Below are 20,380 nucleotides of genomic sequence, written 5' to 3' on the forward strand. Positions count from 1 at the left end.
TGTAATAATTTGTATGCTAATCGCTCCCTGACTCAGATAAGGCACATTTTCCATTTCCATTCTTCAGCAGTCACTGGGTACACTGTAACCCTTTTGCATTGAGCTCAGTGGCTTAGGCCACCTGCTTCCTAACTGAAAAACAATTTAGAGCTCAGTTTGTAGAGCTGCATTATGGAAACCAGCTGCTAAGCTTTGATTCACAGCAGATAGAAAGACAAAACAACCGAGGGAAAGACTCTGAATGAAATGATCTGGATGTAATAATCTGCATGTTTACTGTATGAAAAGGTGCATAAATTAATAAACTTGCACTTGTTTTGAACAGTGTTAAGTTCGAAACATAAGTTGCATAGAATTACAAATGCATAGAATAAAAAATGGTTGGGGTCAGTATTTTTTTTTTAAAAGAAATAATTATTTTCATCAAGGACACATTAAATGGAGCAGTGCTGCAAAATATGTATATTTTAAAGAACGATAACTATAAAAAGAACTATGTTAGCATAGCATCCACACCAACAGATGATAATGTTGTTTAATGTTGATGGCTGTTCTGCCATCTGCCACTTTAAATGCTCATTCTCTTTAAAGCAGGATGGATTCTAATTGGTTGTCGATTTTTATCAATTATCATTTATCTGCTGGAAAAAATCATTCAGAAACTGATAACAATATTGTTCCTCAGAGTCCGCACTATAACCATAACGATAACAGCATAGTTATTTTAATTTAGAGGGATTTTTAGAACTATATCTTAATCGTTATAGTTCTCATAATTGGTGTTAAATGTATAGTTGCCCAAAAATGAAAAATCTGTCATCATTTACTCGCTCTCAAGTTGTTCCAAACCTGTATGAATTTCTTTCTTCTGAACACAAAAACAAGATATTTTGAAGAATGTCGGTAACCAAACAGTTAACGGTAACCATTGATTTTCATAATATATATATACATATATATTTGTTTCTATATTATGTAAGTCAATGGGGTCCAACTGTTTCGCCCATATTCTTCAAAATATCTTCTTCTTTTGTGTTCAGCATGAAAGAAACTCAAACAGGTTTGGAACAACTTGATGGCGAGTAAATGATGAATTTTCATTTAGAGGTGAACTATCCCTTTAATGGGCCTTAAAGCACCACAACTGTTATCAGCAGTAATAAAAATAAGAAATGTTTCTTCATATTCATAAATCGACGATTTCTGAAGGATCATGTGACACTGAAGACTGGAGTAATGATGTTGAAAATTCAGCTTTGCCATCACAGGAATAAAATACTTTTTCAAATATATTCAAATAGAATTGGTTATTTTAATTGTAACAGTATTCACAATATTGCTGGTTTTACTGTATTTTAGTTTTAAAAAATGCTATACATATATTAATTTTTTCTCAGTTTTGTCTTGCTGTTTTTGAACTCAAGAACGTGTCTAATGTAAACACCCCTTTGGACTAGTTGTTCAGCAACTGAACACTGCTTGTTTAGCAATGTACTTTTATTCAGACATCCCTAGGATTCAACCGCAGAAACAGCAGCCGTATAAGCATCACACCTTTTTCTTGTTCCATTCACACACCGGAGGAACTATCACGGCTTCAGAAGAGTCCACGGAGCTTCAAGCTCTTTCGCCAAGGCTCTTTCAAAGTAAATATGTCAGGTTTTTTTGGGGAGATGATGAGAGATGCTGTGTTCACCGATCAACGCATCTGGCTCTTATTCATTCTGCTGGCACACGTCTGTCCTGATCTCCGCCGCTTTCACTTTGAACAGCCTCCATCAATCCTGTTACGTTTGCTTGACAGCTGGATTTAGTGGAAGAAAGAGGAGGAGGTGGTGCTGTTTTGGCTCCCTGCGTTATGGGCACATGTTTTGAAACTGTAAAACCTAGAGGCATTATGATTTGACAGCTCCCAATGAGTGTCCTATATTTAAATCATGGCATGTGGAATGGAGGATAGGAGAACTGAGCTCATTAAGTGTGATGTTCAGGGTCCTGATGTGTCAGCCTTCATCCTTTGCGACCAGTAAAATATCTGTCATGGGTAAAAAGTATACTAATTATCTTGATTTTTACCTTTTCTGAAGAAAATATGAGAGATTCACATGTGCAAAACTCTGGACCATTGCCATTGGGTTGCTACAGGATCTGAGTGATATTTAGTGTTTTGATAGGGTCCTTTCTGTTAAGCCCCATTCACACTGCTATTGCCTTGCAACTTACCGAAAGTTTGCCTGATTTGGTACGAAAAATAGTCAAATGTTTGTATTGCTGATTGTGATTCCAACACATTATCCGAACAAAGTTTCCCTAATAGTTGATTCATCCTTACAATTGGACCTCATAGTATGTTAAACAATTTTTTTTCTGAAAAAAATAATATTTTTATTAGTTTTACTACACTGAACAAATTTATAAATGCAACACTATTGTTTTTGCCCCCATTTTTCATGAGCTGAACTCAAAAATCTATGACTTTTTCTATGTACATAAAAGGCCTATTTGGTCTATCCGAAAACCAGTCAGTGTCTGGTAGGGATGCTCCAATTGTTCGGACGACGATCATGATCGGCCGATATTGGCTAAAAATAGATTGATCGGGGAACCCCAAAAGCGCCGATCAAAAAAGCCAATCACGTGACGTAAATTACTCCCGCGACTTTTTCCCACCTGAATGCGTGGCGCACGGGCACACAACAGCAGAGTGGAACTTGGCAGTGGCAACATGAGTTCTCCTTCACCGGAACGAATAGGGAGTCTCCCAACGGATTGAAGCGCGCGTCCGAGTGAAGACCGTGCACCGCGCGAGCCACAACAGAACGCGGTATCTGGGCCACTGATCGCTGCAGCAACGAGCACTTTGATCACTTGATAAAAAAATAAAAAAATCAGCGCTAGATCCCCTCTTATTTAACAAATGAACAAAATGAATGCTCTGAGTTAACTGGAGATGTTTTTATTTATTTGTATTGGTACATTCGTGCCGCGAGATGTTTCAAAAGTGGTGGTGCCTGGTGTGACCACCATTTGCCTCTCGCAGTGCAACACATCTCCTTCGCATAGAGTTGATCAGGTTGTTGATTGTGGAATGCTGGTCCACTCCTCTTCAATGGCTGTGCGTAGTTGCTGGATATTGGCAGGACCTGGAACACGGTGTCAAATACGCTGATCCAGAGCATCCCAAACATGCTCAATGGGTGACATGTCCAGTGAGTATATGCTGGCCATGCAAGAACTGGGATGTTTTAAGCTTCTGTGTACAGATCCTTGCAACATGGGCCCGTGCATTATCATGCTGCAACATGAGGTGATAGTCGTGGATGAATGGCACAACAATGGGCCTCAGGATCTTGTCACGGTGTCTCTGTGCGTTCAAAATTCCATCAATAAAATGCACCTGTGTTCCTTGTCCATAACAAACGCCTGCCCATACCATAACCCCACCGCCACCGTGGCCCACTCGATCCACAACGTTGACATCAGCAAACCGTGAAGAGCAGGACACCTCTCCCAAGTGCCAGACACCATCGAATGTGAGCATTTGCCCGCTCAAGTCGGTTACGGCGACGCACTACAGTCAGGTCGAGACCCGATGAGGACGATGAGCATGTAGATGAGATTACCTGAGACGGTTTCTGACAGTTTGAGCTGAAATTATTTGGTTATGCGAACCGATTGTTGCAGCAGCTGTCCGGGTGGCTGGTCTCAGACGATCTTGGAGGTGAAGATGCTGGATGTGGAGGTCCTGGGCTGGTGTGGTTACACGTTTTTCTGCAGTTGTGAGGCCGGATGGATGTAATGCCAAATTCTCTGAAACGCCTTTGGAGACGGCTTATGGTAGAGAAATGAACATTTCAATTCACGGGCAACAGCTCTGGTGGACATTCCTGCAGTCAACATGCCAATTGCATGCTCCCTCAAAAAATGTGACATCTGTGACATTGTGCTGTGTGATAAAACTGCACATTTTAGAGTGGCCTTTTATTGTGGCCAGCCTAAGGCACACCTGTGCAATAATCATGCTGTCTAATCAGCATCTTGATATGCCACACCTGTGAGGTGGATGGATTATCTCGGCACCTAACCCTAATAGATTTAGACAGATTTGTGAACAATATTTGAGAGAAATAGGCCTTTTGTGTACATAGAAAAAGTCAGCTCATGAAAGAGTTCAGCTTAGAGCCCTGCACGGGCCTGAAATCTAGGCCAGAGCCCGGGGGGTCGGCTGCCGGAGTGAAAAGGAGAGGATATGAGGACATAACAGGCTGACGTGCGTACAGATTTTTCCTTCCTTTCCAAGTATTAACAAGGACGTATTTGCGTTCAGCTTGTTCACCTGCTCAATTTCGTACCTCAGTCAATCTCGCGCTACAGTGTCAGTTGGGCTGGTTGATACATCGATATAAAAAATATATCGATATATATTTTTAAATGTGATATGGAATTAGACCGTATCGCATATATCGATATAGTTCAAATTTGCGCTATGATCCTTGCTCCAAGCAAGCTGTTGACTGCTTTTGTAAAAAATATGTATATCGTGCATTCTATCAGTTGCAGTTCTGGCTCCTCCGTCTCAACAGCATTAGTGTACAACGCGACAAATACTCACATCAAATGTTAACGCAGAATAACGGGACACAAAGTTAATTATTTGTATGTGCTTTAAAGCCTTGCCGGTTAAAGGTGCTCAAAGCGATGTCATGTGTTTTTTAGGCCAAAACTTTTTTTGTCACATACAACACTATATTTTCCTGCTTTTTTGTCCTTGGCCAATCCCATGGCTGCTTAATATTCTCCATTTCACATGAGGTGAATCGCGGGTCGCGCTGACGAGAAGTGTGCGTGCGTGAGACTGTCATCCCAGTCATGTCAGTGTAATTATAAGATAGGTTAAAAACTGGTTATGAAATGTCTTTTTATATTTGTTTTTCTATCGTCGACGTCAACTTCTCATATTTTCTTTTAATTAATATCTAAAAATATAAAAAGGATAACCCAAAAAAAAGCCCGAGGCCCGGCCCGCATGTGAACTATGATGTGAAAATTGGCCCGAAGCCCGGCCCTAGGGGCGTAAATAAGCTCGGGCTGAAATGCAGGGCTTTAGTTCAGCTCATGAAAAATGGGGGCAAAAACAAAAGTGTTGCGTTTATAATATTGTTCAGTGTATAATAATGTATTTTATTAATTTAATAAATTATTTCATTAATTATAAAATATTTTTGTTGTATGAATTATGATTTTAAACTGTCACACAATATTTATTTATTTATTTAATCACATTTGCAACCATTTTATTTGCAGTCTGGTGCTGATAAGCCGTTATGCTGCTTGATATTGCAAACTGGCATTATAAATTTTTTTATTATCATAGTCATTTATAGTGCAAATAGTTTTACTGCAGTTTATTATTATTCTACTTACTTACTCCTGGCGGTTAATGCATTTAAAATACCTTACTTTCATGTTGTGAAATAAGGTGGATACAAACATTTTCACCTCCAGAATATAAATTTTAGCTGCAAGAAAAGTTATTCTTAGTTGAAATGTTGAATGATATCTTGCTTTCACTAGCAGTACATTTAATTTGAGATCAAAACCATTGGCCAATCTCATAGCCAACAGCAATTCAGAGCAAACAAGGCTGAAATCTAATGCATTTTTCACTAGTTTTATACTTCAACTGAGTGAGATCACATAGAAAACGAATAGCACACCTCTCATGTCCGTAGTATAAGAGTTATGTGAAGTTTCGTACTTAGTGGTTTGTTCGTGCCTTGGCAAAGCAGACTGTGGAAGGTTACAGTAAATAATTCTTGTCTGCAATATCAGCTTTGTGACGTTACCTTCCTTGCATGGGCCGATGAAGTGTCAGGGCTTTGGGTCGTTCAGCTGATATGTGAGGCGATCTAGGCGACGAGAGCCTCTCAGAGTCCATTGCATTTTCAATCAGCCCTGTCTTTTTTCAGTAGAATAACCTTTGTGCCCAGAGGAAGTCTGTTATTTTGAATGGACTACACTCTATCGTCATGCTTTGCAGCCTCTCTGTAATTTTTCCCCAAGGGTATGAATGTCACAGAGTTTTCTAAAGGTTAAGTGTATGGGTTTTTTTTTTGTGCTACCTCAGATGGGAGACAGATAAGCACCACTCAACCTCAGCTCTGGCAGGGTTTAAATATCACCTCAATTCAAGAAAAAACCCTTGTGTCTCAGACAGGTTAATAATATAGAAATATACCCATAAATGGCAGTCCTTCGTCAACTGTCTCTTCTCACGGGCCCAATTAAGTCATTTCCAGTCCTGTGTCCGATTTTGGCAGGACTAGACAGCCTCCAGCTGGTCTCAAAGCCTGCTGCAAGTTTGGGCGGCTGATGGAAAGAGTCTGCTCTGGTATTATGATGTCCGTCAACCTGGACTTTGTTCATTTTAGAGAGAAATCACACCCAATTTAGTGAGTAGTTTAGCACCAACCCAATGCAGGTCCTATAAACAAGCGTACATGCACTCAAACAAGCAGACGTGATTCACAACAGAAGCCTTCATTAGCCTCATTACATGCAAGGCTTGCTTTGCTTTTGCCTGTGTCAGCTGCACTGCACGTGTCCTCGAGCAGTGCTGTTTGTGTGCAGCTAATTTCTCCAAATTCGTGTACTGACCCAGAGCGAAAGTGCTTGGGTCTTCTAGCTTGCTTAATTTTGTGGTGTCAGCATTGTTTCTTGACAGGTTATGTAATGAAACACATGTCGTCTGATTGGTTAAGCTGCCTGCCGGGCGTAATCATCTGATTCCATATGTCCATATAGTAAAACTGGAACCAGCGCAGAGTGTCATGGAAACCTAACGCAGCCAGGCTGACGGGCAAACCCAAACAGTGGACGTAAATAAACATTCTCTTTTGGCTAGTGGTTTGATATAAACACTGACATCAAATATCGCATCTAAGTGCACTTTTTTAGAACAAATGCATGGATACTAGCACTCTCACTTTAAGCTAAACATACAGGGCTGCATGATATGGGGGAAAAAATATTTTTGTTAGGATAAATTTTTTTTATTAAATATTTTTTGTATATATTTATCATAATAAATAAATATGTATTATTAAATATAATTATTAAATAACATTATTTATTAAATATATTAAACAGAATAAGACATTTTAATTTCTAATTTTCTATTTAAATGTTTCACTGTCAAATAAAAAGTAGATTATTTAAGAAAAACAACAATAATAATAATAATTACTGTACAACTGTAAATTTACAATACTAATATTTATGGCTGTCTTAATACTTTTTTTTTTAATGTTAAACCATCAAGCTGCAGGGAGCCCTGAAAGCTTCTTTTTTGTTGACAACAGCCAGTTTGTAAGCGCTTCTCATTACAAGTAAAGGAAGATGGTTGGCACAAGAAGTGTCCCAAATTTTTCTTACAGTATAAGTGAACCAAACTCACAGCACATGCAGAGATCAGTTTGTGTGGAGTTACTGTGAAACCTGTTAACAGTTACCTTATGGATCCAGATCCTGGAGTGGTCACCGTCAAATCCTGCAAACCCTTTCCTCCACAAATCCTTGCGTTGTACAGACTGCGTGGGCTTTACTTTAGAAAAACAGTCTGGATGGAGGGTTGATCCTGCGGAGAGAGACACAATATTTAGTAGCAGCGGGCGGCAATAGGGCTTGTTCATTTCAGTTAGGAAGCGAAGGGGAGGGGAAGATGAGGCAGAGAAGTAGGTGTATGTTCTCTGTTGTTCTCAATCTTCTCTGCTGGTTAGGATTCCTCCAGAGTTGGTGGAGTGAGAGAGAACAAACAGTTAGTTCCCATTGCCCAGTGAGCAAGTCTCCCCCTCCACCACCATCTTTGCTTTGATTTCTTTTTTTTTTTTCTACATTTGGGGAGCACTAAAGTTGTGAGGCGATGTTATAGCGTGCTGCTCTAAGATAATGCACTTGTGTCGCCTGCTGCTCTCTATCGCACACATTTTAGTTTACTGAGAACATTAAAGACCCTTGAGTTAATAAGTGATGTGTTCAGGAACTTCAAATATTTGCAGTGCAAATTTAAAGCAATAGTTCACCCAAAAATGAAAACTCAGAAAAATCAAAGATCCCTGTGCACAAGAAATCATATTTTATTTGAGCTTGCAGTCCGTGTTGAATGTGATTAGTGGCCGATATTTGGCATTTTTAAATGACCTGTATTGTGCGAAAAGTTTGTTTGTCAGTAGCAGGACTCTTATTTTGAAAGTGTCTGGGTTTTGAGAGTCTTGATCATAGACTGTAAAAAAAGATGGACGACGCCCCTTCACTCTCTTCCATTGGTGAGAAGTGAAGCCACCAGTGTCCCTATAAGGCGCTGACATCTTGGGACTTGAGTCTGCGCAGTTGCGATCTTGGGACCAGACCTGCACAGTAGTGAGCAGGAAGTAAAGCCGTGAAATCAACGCCCCGCCCTCACTCTTGCCGAATGCACTCTGCACTTTTTTTTAAGCGGCCTATGTCTGCTCCGTTCCTCCGTTCTGCTCCAATTTTGATGTCTGTTGATTGCAGTACGACAAGAGGCTTGTTTAAATAAAGCAAATACAATCTCCTCAGTCCTCCGAAGATCCTGAAGTCCGTAGGTGCTTCAGTGACTACTTCGCTCAGAGAACCTGTCAATCATGACGTCACACCACCGTTTTTATTGCATCATATAACTAACTAAAAATAAACTTATTTTAAAAACAGACACTTGAACTTACATCAGCGTGATAAAAACGGAGCCCGATGTCATGAAAGTGCGTATCTATACAACGAATGTTATTTCTCGTGCCATTTAAACGCAAAAAATATTTTTTGCGCGCATATGCTACGCAGTTTTCGCATGCATATGATACGCACTTTATGGCTTGTAATACACACGCACTCCCCACCCTAATCCTACCCTAGGTGTTTTCAGTGCGTAGCATATACACGCTAAAACCATTTTTGGCGTATAATTGGCACAAGAAATAACATTTGTGGTATAGATGCGCACTTTCATGAGATTGTGTTGTAAAAACGACAGCAAATGACAGAAACTACTTTTGGAAAAAATATATTTGAAGTGTAATTTATTCGTTCCGTTGGTCTCACGTCCCTTTGAATAACACGGGGGGGGGGGGGGGGCGATCGAGACGCTTTGGCTTCACTTTTCAGGACTTGTGCGGCATGCTTGGTCTTGATTCATTAAATGATCCATCTCATAAGTCATTTCATTTAGCTTTTATTTGTGTGTTAACTGTTCCTTTAAATATTAAATGATGAAAATGAGACAATCTTCATTATCTCTGTCGGAGATGAACGATATTTTACCCATTGGAAACCATTTTAGCTACACTTTTTGCCCACTGAGAAACTAACATTTTTAAACACCTGTATGCTGTTATATTACTTTTTTTTAAAGAACTGTATTACCATGGCTGGCACCAGTTTTCATCTTTTAAATCACTGTACTGCACCTTCCCTTTATGGTGGTCAAAGAGACACTTTCATTAGAATCATTCATTTGGATTTTCTTGAATAACATGACTTTGAGTTTGAATTTTAGCTTTTAAATTGATTGGTCTTTCAAACACTTGATCCAGCCAATTACCCAGTGCAGTGTCCTTCAGCGGGAGCTGGAGCACCTCTCACCCGCTCTGCAGATAAGCTTCAGAGACGAGCGGGTTGAAATGAAAGGTAGAATCGCTCTGAAGAGTTAGCCACTTACCCACAGGTGGGATTCTGCCGAAGGGTTGTCTGCTTGAGATGGTCGGCGCCACTGTGGGGAATCTCAGCGAATGAAAAGCTGTCTAGCACGAACAGTAATTTGTTTTTATTTCTCCCTGGGGTCCCACGTTCATCCCTGCTTTCAGTTTACCAAATAACAGAAAATGCAATTCGTGCACATTTCGCTCTTTAAAATGTGATGGCATTTTTTTTTTTTTCAGTGACACTCAGATCATGGCAATTCAAAATAGGGAAAGTTGTGAACCGGATGGATTTTAAATGCAATAGATATATACATCATTGTGCAGTTTTTTCATTAATAGGGTGGAAAAATCACAAGTACACCAAGACTGAAGAACTGCAAAGAGTGATCACTTGTGCAATTTTTTTCTCATTTATCTTCTGATATTCTTCATTTGGCTGACCACCAAATGAACAGAGTAACCACAATTCAGAGGACCTATTCTGAGATCAGCTGCTGCTTTGGGTCCAGTGTGGTCAGTAATGAGCTCAGTGATGGAGGCTGGGTCAAAGAGTTTGAATGTACGTTGAACCACCAGCTGCAGCTCCAGCACTGAGTCCAGAGAAGTGAAGGATTACATAAGCTTCTTTCCTAGATGTTTCCTCTGTGGAGTAACAACAGCAGGTGCTATAATTAGACTTATAGCTCTGATGTCTGCGCATTTCTTAGCAATTATATACAGCCATATGATCAAATGCTGCAGAGAAGTCAACACTCATGCTCTGCTTGGGGTCTGAGGATCCCAAGGTCATTTTAATAGCTCAAAACAAATAGTGTACCAGACAGTAAGATTTATTTTTTATAGATATTTTTATATGTATTGCAAAAAATGTGACAGTAAAGAAATGTATAATGTTACAAAACATTTTTATTGCAAATGTGGTTCTATTGAACTTTCTATTCATCATCAAATCCTGAAAAAAAGTATCACGGTTTCCACAAAAATATTAAGCAGCACAACTGTTTTTAACATTGATAATAGTAATAACAAATGTTTCTTGAGCAGCGAATCAGCACATTAGAATGATTCTCTGAAGGATCATGTGATGCTGATAATTCAGCTTTGTGTCACAGGAATAAATTAAGAAACTGTCTGTCTGACATGTAAAATGACTTGTCCTATTTTGTTTTAGGGGCGTTTCCACGACACCGTTTTCAAATAAAAGCAGTTGACAAGTTGACAGTTGATAACTAAAAACAAATCCTAGTGTTTCTTTACAAAGTGACATTTGGCACCTGGCATGCATAATACAGCGGTTTTAGTCACTTTTGCGGATCTGTGTGAATGGGGAAAACGCAAAACTTCTCAAAAAACGCAAAGGAATTTTTTTTGTTGTGTAAACGAACCCTTAGCTTTGTGATATTACTACTTAAAAAAAAAACACAAAATAGATCTGTATTTTTGAAATTTTTAAAAGGCCACAAATCTATCCAAATATTTTCTCCGAGCAACACTGCAAAAGATATTAATGAAGAGTTTTCAGAGATAGTATATTTTTTTGTCTTACTGAACTGGATCTCTTACTCTTAATAAGTCGATGGTAGTGCTATAAAACAAGTCCAAGAAGACTCAATAAAAACTTAAAACAATAAAAAAAATTTTTTTAAAAACCATTATAGACTAGTTTGAGAAAATTCTTGCAATTTTTGCCACAGCGAAATGCATCAGATGGTCAGTGAACTGGTTATGAGTTTGAGAGTCTCATTTAGACCCTCTCAGAAGATCTAAATGCTTTGTTCTCTCATTCCTTCTTATCTTTCTTATGCCCGATGCCTCCCTCATCCCAACTATAGTTCCTCATCTGAACCACCAGTGGTTGAGCGTGACATGAACTGACTGCTCAGGCCACCCGTGTTAAAATTTCAGGACTTTTAATCCCAGGTTGTCCCGGCTCTCCACTTAGAGGTGAATACAGGCCGACACTCCTCCACAGTGCCCAGGAGGATGCTGGGATTGTTGCTCTCTTTATGTATGATGTAGTTCCACTCTTTGAAACGGGATGGGTGGACTTTGTCATCCCACTTTACACAAACTGAGATCACAGCTAAGAATAATAGAGCCAATTCTTCGCTCTCCCCTGAGGTAGCGCACACTCTTCAGTCTGGTTTTTACCAGAGTGTGAAGTCGTGTTGTACAAAAAAACTGTAGTTCTTATTGAGGACAGTAACGACTATCTTTTTTTATTATTTGTTCCTATCACTTTTCATCTCGAACAATAGCAATGTCGTGTTTTTTTTTAGGCCATCGTTCCTCGTATTCGTATGCTTGTTGCCATTTGTGTTGCAAATTATTTAGTCTGCTAGCAGGGGCTTTTTGGAAAAAAGAAAGCCTGTCAAGCCTGCAATTTGCAGAAGTTCCAGATCTTTTAGGAAGCTTTTAGGAAGTGTTCCTGTTCCTTGCTTTCATGTCCTCCAACTCTCCAAATGAATGTACGGGTATGCATGAGCGAGCATGCTGTGACCTGACAGCATGACGGCCGCTTTGCTTGCATCTCTCCTCTTGTCCCACTCTCTCTCTCTCTCTCGCTCTCTCTCTCTCTCTCTCTCTCTCTCTCTCTCTCTCTCTCTCTCTCTCTCTCTCTCTCTCTCTCTCTCTCTCTCTCTCTCTCTCTCTCTCTGCCATGCACAAACGTACTCTCTCATTTCCATTTTCCTAGTGCTGTAAGACCGAAATTTCTCGTCTCACCTCTGTCTGTGCTAATGCTTGGTGCCTTGAGACCCAGGGTTTTATTCATTTATTCATTTTGCCACCTGTATCGAGGGATGCCCTCGCAGGATGCGTCATCAACCAACCTGGACCATCGGTGGTGGAAAGAAGCAAGCAGACTTGTTGATCTCTTAAGAACTTTTCTAATGGTACGACTTTTGGTTTGCGGCGTCTTTAATCTAGAGTGCATAAATGCCCTGGGGTTTTGTTTAGAATAGAGAAGGAAAAAGTGAAATGTTGGGCCATCATCAGCACTTTTAATACACCCACTGCCTCAGAACCTACCGGTGCACTCATCCGAACAACATCTTGCTTCCACAAGCTCGTATGTGTGTGCGTATAAGCGGTTTTGTGTGGACATTTCCACGTGCTGGGATACAGGGCTGAACTATGCAGAAAACAGATGCTGGACAGCTGTGGAGGTTGAAGATCTCTGGCACTGCTAGTCTTGGATTCCAGTGGGAGAGGTGGATTTTAGACGAGCCCTGGGTGTTGTAGAGCACATTTACCCTATGGCATTTCTTTGTGGTGTCAGCAGAGGTTTCCGCGGTGACGTCGGTGAGTACCACCGGGGATGGTGACACTGGGAGAATGAGCGATTGATGCTGAAAATAGGCTTTGGCTAATACGGTTAATTAATATCCTGCTGTGCGGCTTTGCTTTCTCTAAACTGCCAAATCTGTCAGAATAGGGATGGGATTTTGGTGTGAAAATGGCATGTCACATGTGGAAATGTGTTAGCTTGCAAGCTACATTTTTTTAGCTTGCAAAGGGATAAAAAAAAATCTGCCTTCATAATTTTTTCTGAAGGTCTTTGAATCATAAATGAATGCATATTTAGTCATAAAGCTATCCAGTCAGGCCTGGATGTCATCTGCATAATAAAATATGAAGGATCCAAGATACATGGCTGAATAAGCTGATTGGTTGGCTAGCTGAGCTTTTATGATGTTTGATTGGTTCCTCTTCAGACTTCTCACATCTGGCCCTGGCCTGTCGTGCTGTGTGTCTGTCTATAACAAAAGAAGCTAGATTTTTAAGTTGTTCTTAAAATGTGAATGGTGCTTACCTGTGAAAATGTCACTGTCATGAAGGTAAGGTGTCATTTGTGGTTGAAATGGAGTTCTGAGTGGTTCATGGTTCTGCTTTTCTCTTTTGCCCATATATTCTGATTTGAAAAGTCTAATCTTAGAAAAGTAGTAGCACAATAATTTTGTCACTGCTCTTTTGTACATTGTTTTTTTCATTAAGCTTTATAGCCTCTGACCTTGAGTTAGAAAAGCTACAGAAACACTTTACAATAATATCACATTAATTAATGCAATAAATAACAATGAACAATATATTCGTACAGCATTTCTTACCCTTTGTAATAAATAAGTTTGTGTTAGTTCACAATGCATTAACTAATGTTAACAGAGACAACTTTTGATCTTAATAATGTATTAGTAAAGGTTAAAATTAATATATTTACTAAGATTTCATAAATGCTTTAGAAGTATTGTTCACTGTTAGTTAATGTTAACAAATTAACATATTAACCATTATTGTAAAGTGTTACCAAGTCTACTGATAATGTGTATAATTTTGAAATGCCTCAACTTACTTAGGCATCACAGTATTTCATTTTAATGTATTTCATTTCATGCATTTCATTTTAAATAAACTATTGGTTTTGGTGGGTTTTTTATTATTGAATTATTATTTTTATTTCCAAATCTGAATAATCTGGAATATTTATTTTTGTGTCAATGTTTTATTAGATTTTGATTCCCAGATTTTTCATTGTGGTCTCTAGCTTTTTTGACTCTTCTGTATGTTTGTTTAGCAGGAATGTGCTAATTTAATTAACTTAATTTGCATAATATTTTTAATAACTGTGACTTGCTGGATATGTGTATAACTGTACATATACCTGTCATCTGCATCTGATATGTTCAAAGAGGAAGGTTACAAAGACTTGTTTCTCATTGCACATGCATCTTATCTTAGTGTGTGTGTGCGTGCGCGTGTGCATGTGCGTGTGCGCGTGCGTGTGTGTGTGTACATCACATGCACTGAGGCTTTAATTTGGAGGGCTGAGTTTTGTGTGAGAGACTGTATTAGTCTTCGAGAGACCGCTTCGGTTGACTTAGTGTAATGATAATATAAAAGCCAATTATTAAAAGTTTGCATGGATCGAATTCTATTTTCTAAAATGCATGTTCATGATCTTTTTCCAAATGATGTTTTCGCACCAGTCAAAAACCATCCAAACTTGATACAGACTTGTTCCACAGCAAAAGTGCGAGCGTGAATGCACTAAAATTCATGAAGGAAGCCATGTTGCTAAACTTTTCTCTTTTTTTTTCAATTATAATTTTACAATGAATAAAAGCAGCAGCATCTCTTCTAACCGACTGATGAACTGACGAAGGAGAGAAGCCTTGGGCTACTGTATGAAAAACACCCACATGCTGTTTTACACGTCTGCGTAGTATAGACCTTCATGAAATGCTTTGAAACTTTCAAATGTAGGAGAATTTTGCATCTCGCTGATGGATTATTCTTGGTTTTCACCACATGAAAACAAATAAATCTGCTCCCACGCTCTCGCCCGTGTTGATTATCCGAAATAGCGCTATAAGCGTGTTTGAAGCCGATGATCAGATTTAAGATAAAGGTAAACTTCATCCCATGATGCTTTCAGCTCTGAATCTTTGGTAAATTCAGAGAAATCTGATTCCTGGATGTGCCAATAATCTATTTACTGACCTCGCTGTTGGTCTGATCATCACTTGCATCAGTATCTGACAGTTGTGAGGAGGCTGACAGTGACGTCTCTACAGACCAGCTTCATAGACACTGTGGGCTTACAGTTCTATGCATTTTAAATGAGTCTGTCTGCTCTGGTCTCTGGGGAGATACAAGCAGTCGGTTGTGGTCATAGTCGACGTGCAGTGCCAGTCAATAGACCCTTTTTTATGTAAGAACTACCCAGCAGATTGTGAGGATGGAGGCTAGGTAAGCTTGATTAGAATTTTAAATTCATTTCAGATCTATTGGCAATTTAAATGCCAGTGTCAAATTGACTTGTTTATCGAAATAAAAACAAACTCCTGCTGCATACGTTCCCTGAAGAAAAAGAAAAAAATTTGAGGGATATAAGACCATATTGGTTATTGGTAGGAATAGGAAATGTTTTGTTAATAACAGTCAATATAGCAGATGATATTGGATGTTTTATTGTGAACTCTTTTGTCTGTTACTGAAATAGGTTTTTTTTCTGTTGTCTGATATACTTTTCCTGTCATCAATTGCTAAAGAAATGTTAAATTGTACATAATGTTTAGTCTAAATTCATGTAAGCATCACAGCATTGATTGATCATCAAAAAACTATTTATTTAAGTGTTATTTAATGTATTGTATTTTTTTGTTCAATATTCTTTTAGATTCTGATATTTATTCTTGGATATATACAGGGTGTGTGTGTGTGTGTGTGTATATATATAAATATATATGTATGTATGTCGCCATAATGTTCCTTTTACTTGTTTTCTGGTTTTGAATCCCTGATTTTTTCTTTTGTGCTGTCTGACTTTTGGACATATTTGCATGTTTGTTTAGCAGGAATGTGCATTTCTAATTTCAGCTTCATCGCCATGAATAAAAGCACTCTTTCATGCTTTAATTTCACACAGTAATGCAGCTTTATATGAAGAGCCTATTCATTAATTTAACAATTTGGTGCATTTGGTTGGACAGAGAAATGCCCCAGGAGTTGCTGTTAACTGACTGAAGAAAATGGAGAAGACTTATTTCTCATCCCCTGTGGTCTTCAGAAGGTTCCTCTTAATTTTGACCTCCCCTCATTTCCATGAAATGACTTATTAATGAGGGGGTATTTTTAATACAGGCTGATTCAAAGCTTTTTCTGCCATTGGTTCAGAAAGAAGCATGTGTGGGATGTTGCTTTCATTTGGAGCTCTCTCGTGTTCACTGACTTGTGTCCAGCCCATTGACCACAGTAAAGTCAAACTGACCATGACGGATGATCAAGAATAAATTGCCTATCAGACGCTCGCTCTAATCTCTAGTGAGACTGTCAGAAAAGCTCATGGATCATAATAACGTATGTCTCATTTATATAGTCTGATTTTCAATTCAAAGGTAGCTCTGTATATCATTAAAATACATTTAAATTGTGTGTGTGTGTGTGTGTGTATATATCTCCCAATCAAGTTTTTTGCGCCTCCAGTCAAAGTAATTTAATAATTAACAACTTTAACAATGTGTGTGTGCACATGTGTGCCTTACATTATTATTTAAGACTTCATCTGCATATAATTACAATATTAATATTGCAGTCAAGACACATTAAAAGATACAATGGTGCATTAATAATACTAGAAAGCCAATGACATAATCAGGCTTGACTTTTTTCCCCGCCAGCAATTTCTCAGCAAAAAAAAAGTGCCAGTCAGAGCAATCATTTTTGGTCATATTCATAGCCAACAGAATATTCTGTATGAATATGTAAACAGTGAACGTATTAAAAGAAAGAACAGAGCCTCTGCTTTTAAACCACTTTTTTTTTTTAAGCAATGCTTGAATGACGGTAAGTTTAATAAAAACATTTTGAACAAAAGCTGAGAAAAGTTCTGAGAAAACGCTTTTAATAAAGACTTAGTTTGGATCGGATTCAGAACGATGATCAAAACATAGATTGAGTAAATCAAGTCCATCGACACTCCCAAAGCTTGGACAGGCGTTTACCTTTTCGTGGGTTCGACATGTGGGAAACACTAGGTTTTGATTTACGTATATTACATTAGCTTACTTGTGTATAAACAACTTCTATCCGGTCCTGGTTTACCCAGATGATCAGATCATCTTATTGGCTTATTTTTGGATCCAGAGTTGCTTTACTATTTTAGAACAGCCCCCCCCCCCCCCCCCCCCCCCCCCCCGCATGAAACATGAATTGCCTTAAAACTTGTCAATGGCTGGGTAAGAGTTAATAGCTGTAATGTCTATCAGCTGTGTAATATGTAAATTCTGATTTAAGCACTACATACTGCTTAACTCCATACTAAATGTAATGCATTAATACTTAGGGTTAGCTTAGTTAGTTTGTTCAGATCTCTAACCCCAGCAAGAGTAACAGCATGCCTCAGCAAGCCCTAGTAGTAATTTCAACACACTGCAGCCAACTTATGTTCACAAATGATGGTATATTGTATGTTCATAATTATTATTCTTTCCCCACTGTATAAATATCCATCCACACACAACACGGTCTCTTGGGCATCTACGTTCATCTCCACATATGTGTGATCTGCTGCCCAGTCTTGCTGTGCTTTGCCACTGCAGTGAAAGTAAATAGTGCTCAGTGTGCCGTCCTGCTGTTCTTTAAGGGCTCCATTATGACGGAACTCCCACTGCTTTTGCTCAGTATTCCACGGCTCTAAATCAGAGCACACAATCCGATGGCCACAGCTGGAGCTGCTCACACTGATGCACTCACCATACATCACGGATGAGGTCTCTGTTCTCTGCTCAACGTGTGTTTGGCAGGGGGGTGCGATGTGTTGTTGTGTGTCTTTTTGAGTTTGAGTGTGTGCATGAAGAGCAGACAGCCTCAGACTCAAATGATTGTTTTTGAAGGCTATGTGTCTTTTGAGAGCGTGATGGCCATTGTAATAGCTGCGTGTACGTGACCGTTATCTTTTCTGGTGAAGAAAGCCACTTCTCTTTGGTGTCTTTGATTTTGTGTACATGTTGCTTGCATGTGAAAAAAGAATGTGGCTTTGCTAATGAAAACCATTGTATGTGGTTTTCAAATGACTTGTTTTTGTTGTGTTTTTTCAGATGAGGGGCCCTACACTAAACACTCCAATCCCTCCAGACCACCAGATGGCGCTCTGGCCATTAGGAGACAGAGTATTCCAGGTACAACGCACAATGTCTAACCCGTCACGTTTTTGTGGGGTGTAGGGATAGTCTGATGCTCAAAAAAGTGGAAAAGTTCTAACCAAAACTGCTGTGTAAGATTATCGACAGAGAAAATAATTACCTTTTTATGCACTTGACCATGCAAATGTTTCCTAAAAAGTCTCATCATAAAATGTTTACATTTTGTTTGCTTTTAACTGTTCATCTGCCTAGATGGCATCAGTAATTTTGTGCTTTAGTCATTTTTATTTTTAAATATTTATATTTAGCTTTATTTTGGTTTTAGTCATTTTAATACTTCAACTTAAACTTATTTTAATTTCTGTTAGTTGCCAAAACAACATTTTTTAATTTTGGCTAATTAGTTTATTCATCTTATATTTATATTTTATTTCAATGAATGAAAACTGATTTTAATAGTTTGTTTTAATTAGCAATAACAACACTGGTTGTTACTAACTTTACCTTTTTGTATTACAGTAGTACATTTTTTTTTTGTTTCGTTATTCTCTTTTATCAAGATCTGTACATTATTTAGCAATTACTATTAGTCAAAAGTCTGAACGCATTTCACTGAATTTACTTTTGTCATGATTATTAAAGCCTTCACATCTAGACTTCTGCTTAAAGACTTTAAATGAGTTGTCTAGACATTAAATTGAGTATGCTTATCACTTCCTTTAACCCTTGTGCATTGTTCAAATTCACTACCCTTTCGTTATGTTCGTGGTGTAAAAATGTATCAGATAAATATTTTTGTCAATTTTTTTGCATAAATCTATTAATCAACCTCAGTCCTGATCAAAACTACTAAATGTTTTTAAAAAATTCAGGATTTTAACTCTTTAATTGCCAAATTCATAAATGATGTCACTGATTCGGGGGAAAAAACACAAAATGACGTATTTTCAATATAAAATGTGATTGTGGACTGGATTTTTTTTAACCTTTTATCACAGTCTTGGGCATGTCAAAGATTAGAAGCAACATTGGTATTGACGCATTGTTAGTTTTTGTGCAGCATCAGATTTTAACTTTTTCTCCCTCATTTACTGTTGGTGGCTGTTCTTGCCCCATTGACTTCCATTATAACCACATTTTTTGATTGCAAAGCCATGACACCATATTAATCATGCATTTTTGATTGTTGGTGGTTTTCCCTGTTGGGAAGAGGTAAAATTTGTAATTTTTACTGTTGATAACCAGGTGGCACCATTAACCCTTTAGATAGGCCTGTGCAAAAAAAGGCTTAGTTTCTGGCTTTTACATGGAGTTCTATGGTGTATAATACTGCCCTACAAAGCAAAAAGACAGTAACTACGCAGAGTGCAGAACTGAGAAAAATGACTTTAAAGTTAGCCTGTCATCCAGCCTAAGTAGTTGTAGGTAGATTATTGGACATGTGGCTATTTTGTTACTTTATATTAGCTTATTCTTTTATTCGCATAACAAAGGATGCCTTGAATGTCATGAAAATAACTCATTTTTGACTGTAAATGCAGTTACTGCCTTTTTGTTTTGTAGGGCAGAATAGCATATTTTTGTGTGTGTGTGCAACATGAGAAAGGGCTTGACTTGTAGTGAAGTTTTAGAGATGATTATGCAGCCTGACCCCTCCAGCGAGCTGCAGGATGTATTCTCTACTCCCTATAACAGCACAGACTCAGGAGAGTCAGATCCTGATTTGGATGTGGCACCGTCATCATCCTCTCTAGCTTCCACTGAAGGCGAGGAGGATTCGGAGGATCCTGGATCTGGGTGGATTGGGACAAACCGTGAAGTGTGGTTTTCCACCAACGCGGCGACAACTCCCTTTCTTCAGCCTGCCAGAGGCGCTATGCCATCGCAAGGGTCCAGAACATGGATTCTGTGTTCAATCTGTTTTTCACGGAGGAGATGATTGACCTCATTGTCAGCATGACCAACCTCCATGGGCGCCGCACAATGAGAAACTGGCCCGGAGTCACGCCTCTGGCAGGCTGA

General features: G+C 38.8%; 1 protein-coding gene across 26 annotated transcripts in view; it reads left to right on the forward strand.

Annotated features, from left to right (window-relative positions):
* Positions 1-20,380, forward strand: part of grip1 (glutamate receptor interacting protein 1) — a 269,029-nt gene that overhangs the window by 174,599 nt on the left and 74,050 nt on the right. For all 26 annotated transcript variants that reach the window (XM_077234606.1, XM_077234610.1, XM_077234609.1 and 23 more), the window contains one exon: positions 18,314-18,394. In XM_077234606.1, coding sequence (XP_077090721.1) covers positions 18,314-18,394 — 81 coding nt within the window. The remainder of the gene's footprint in view (positions 1-18,313; positions 18,395-20,380) is intronic.

This window comes from Siphateles boraxobius, unplaced genomic scaffold (assembly GCF_051911475.1).
Source record: "Siphateles boraxobius isolate OS27281-9 unplaced genomic scaffold, OSU_SipBor_1 19, whole genome shotgun sequence".
NCBI lineage: Eukaryota > Metazoa > Chordata > Actinopteri > Cypriniformes > Leuciscidae > Siphateles > Siphateles boraxobius.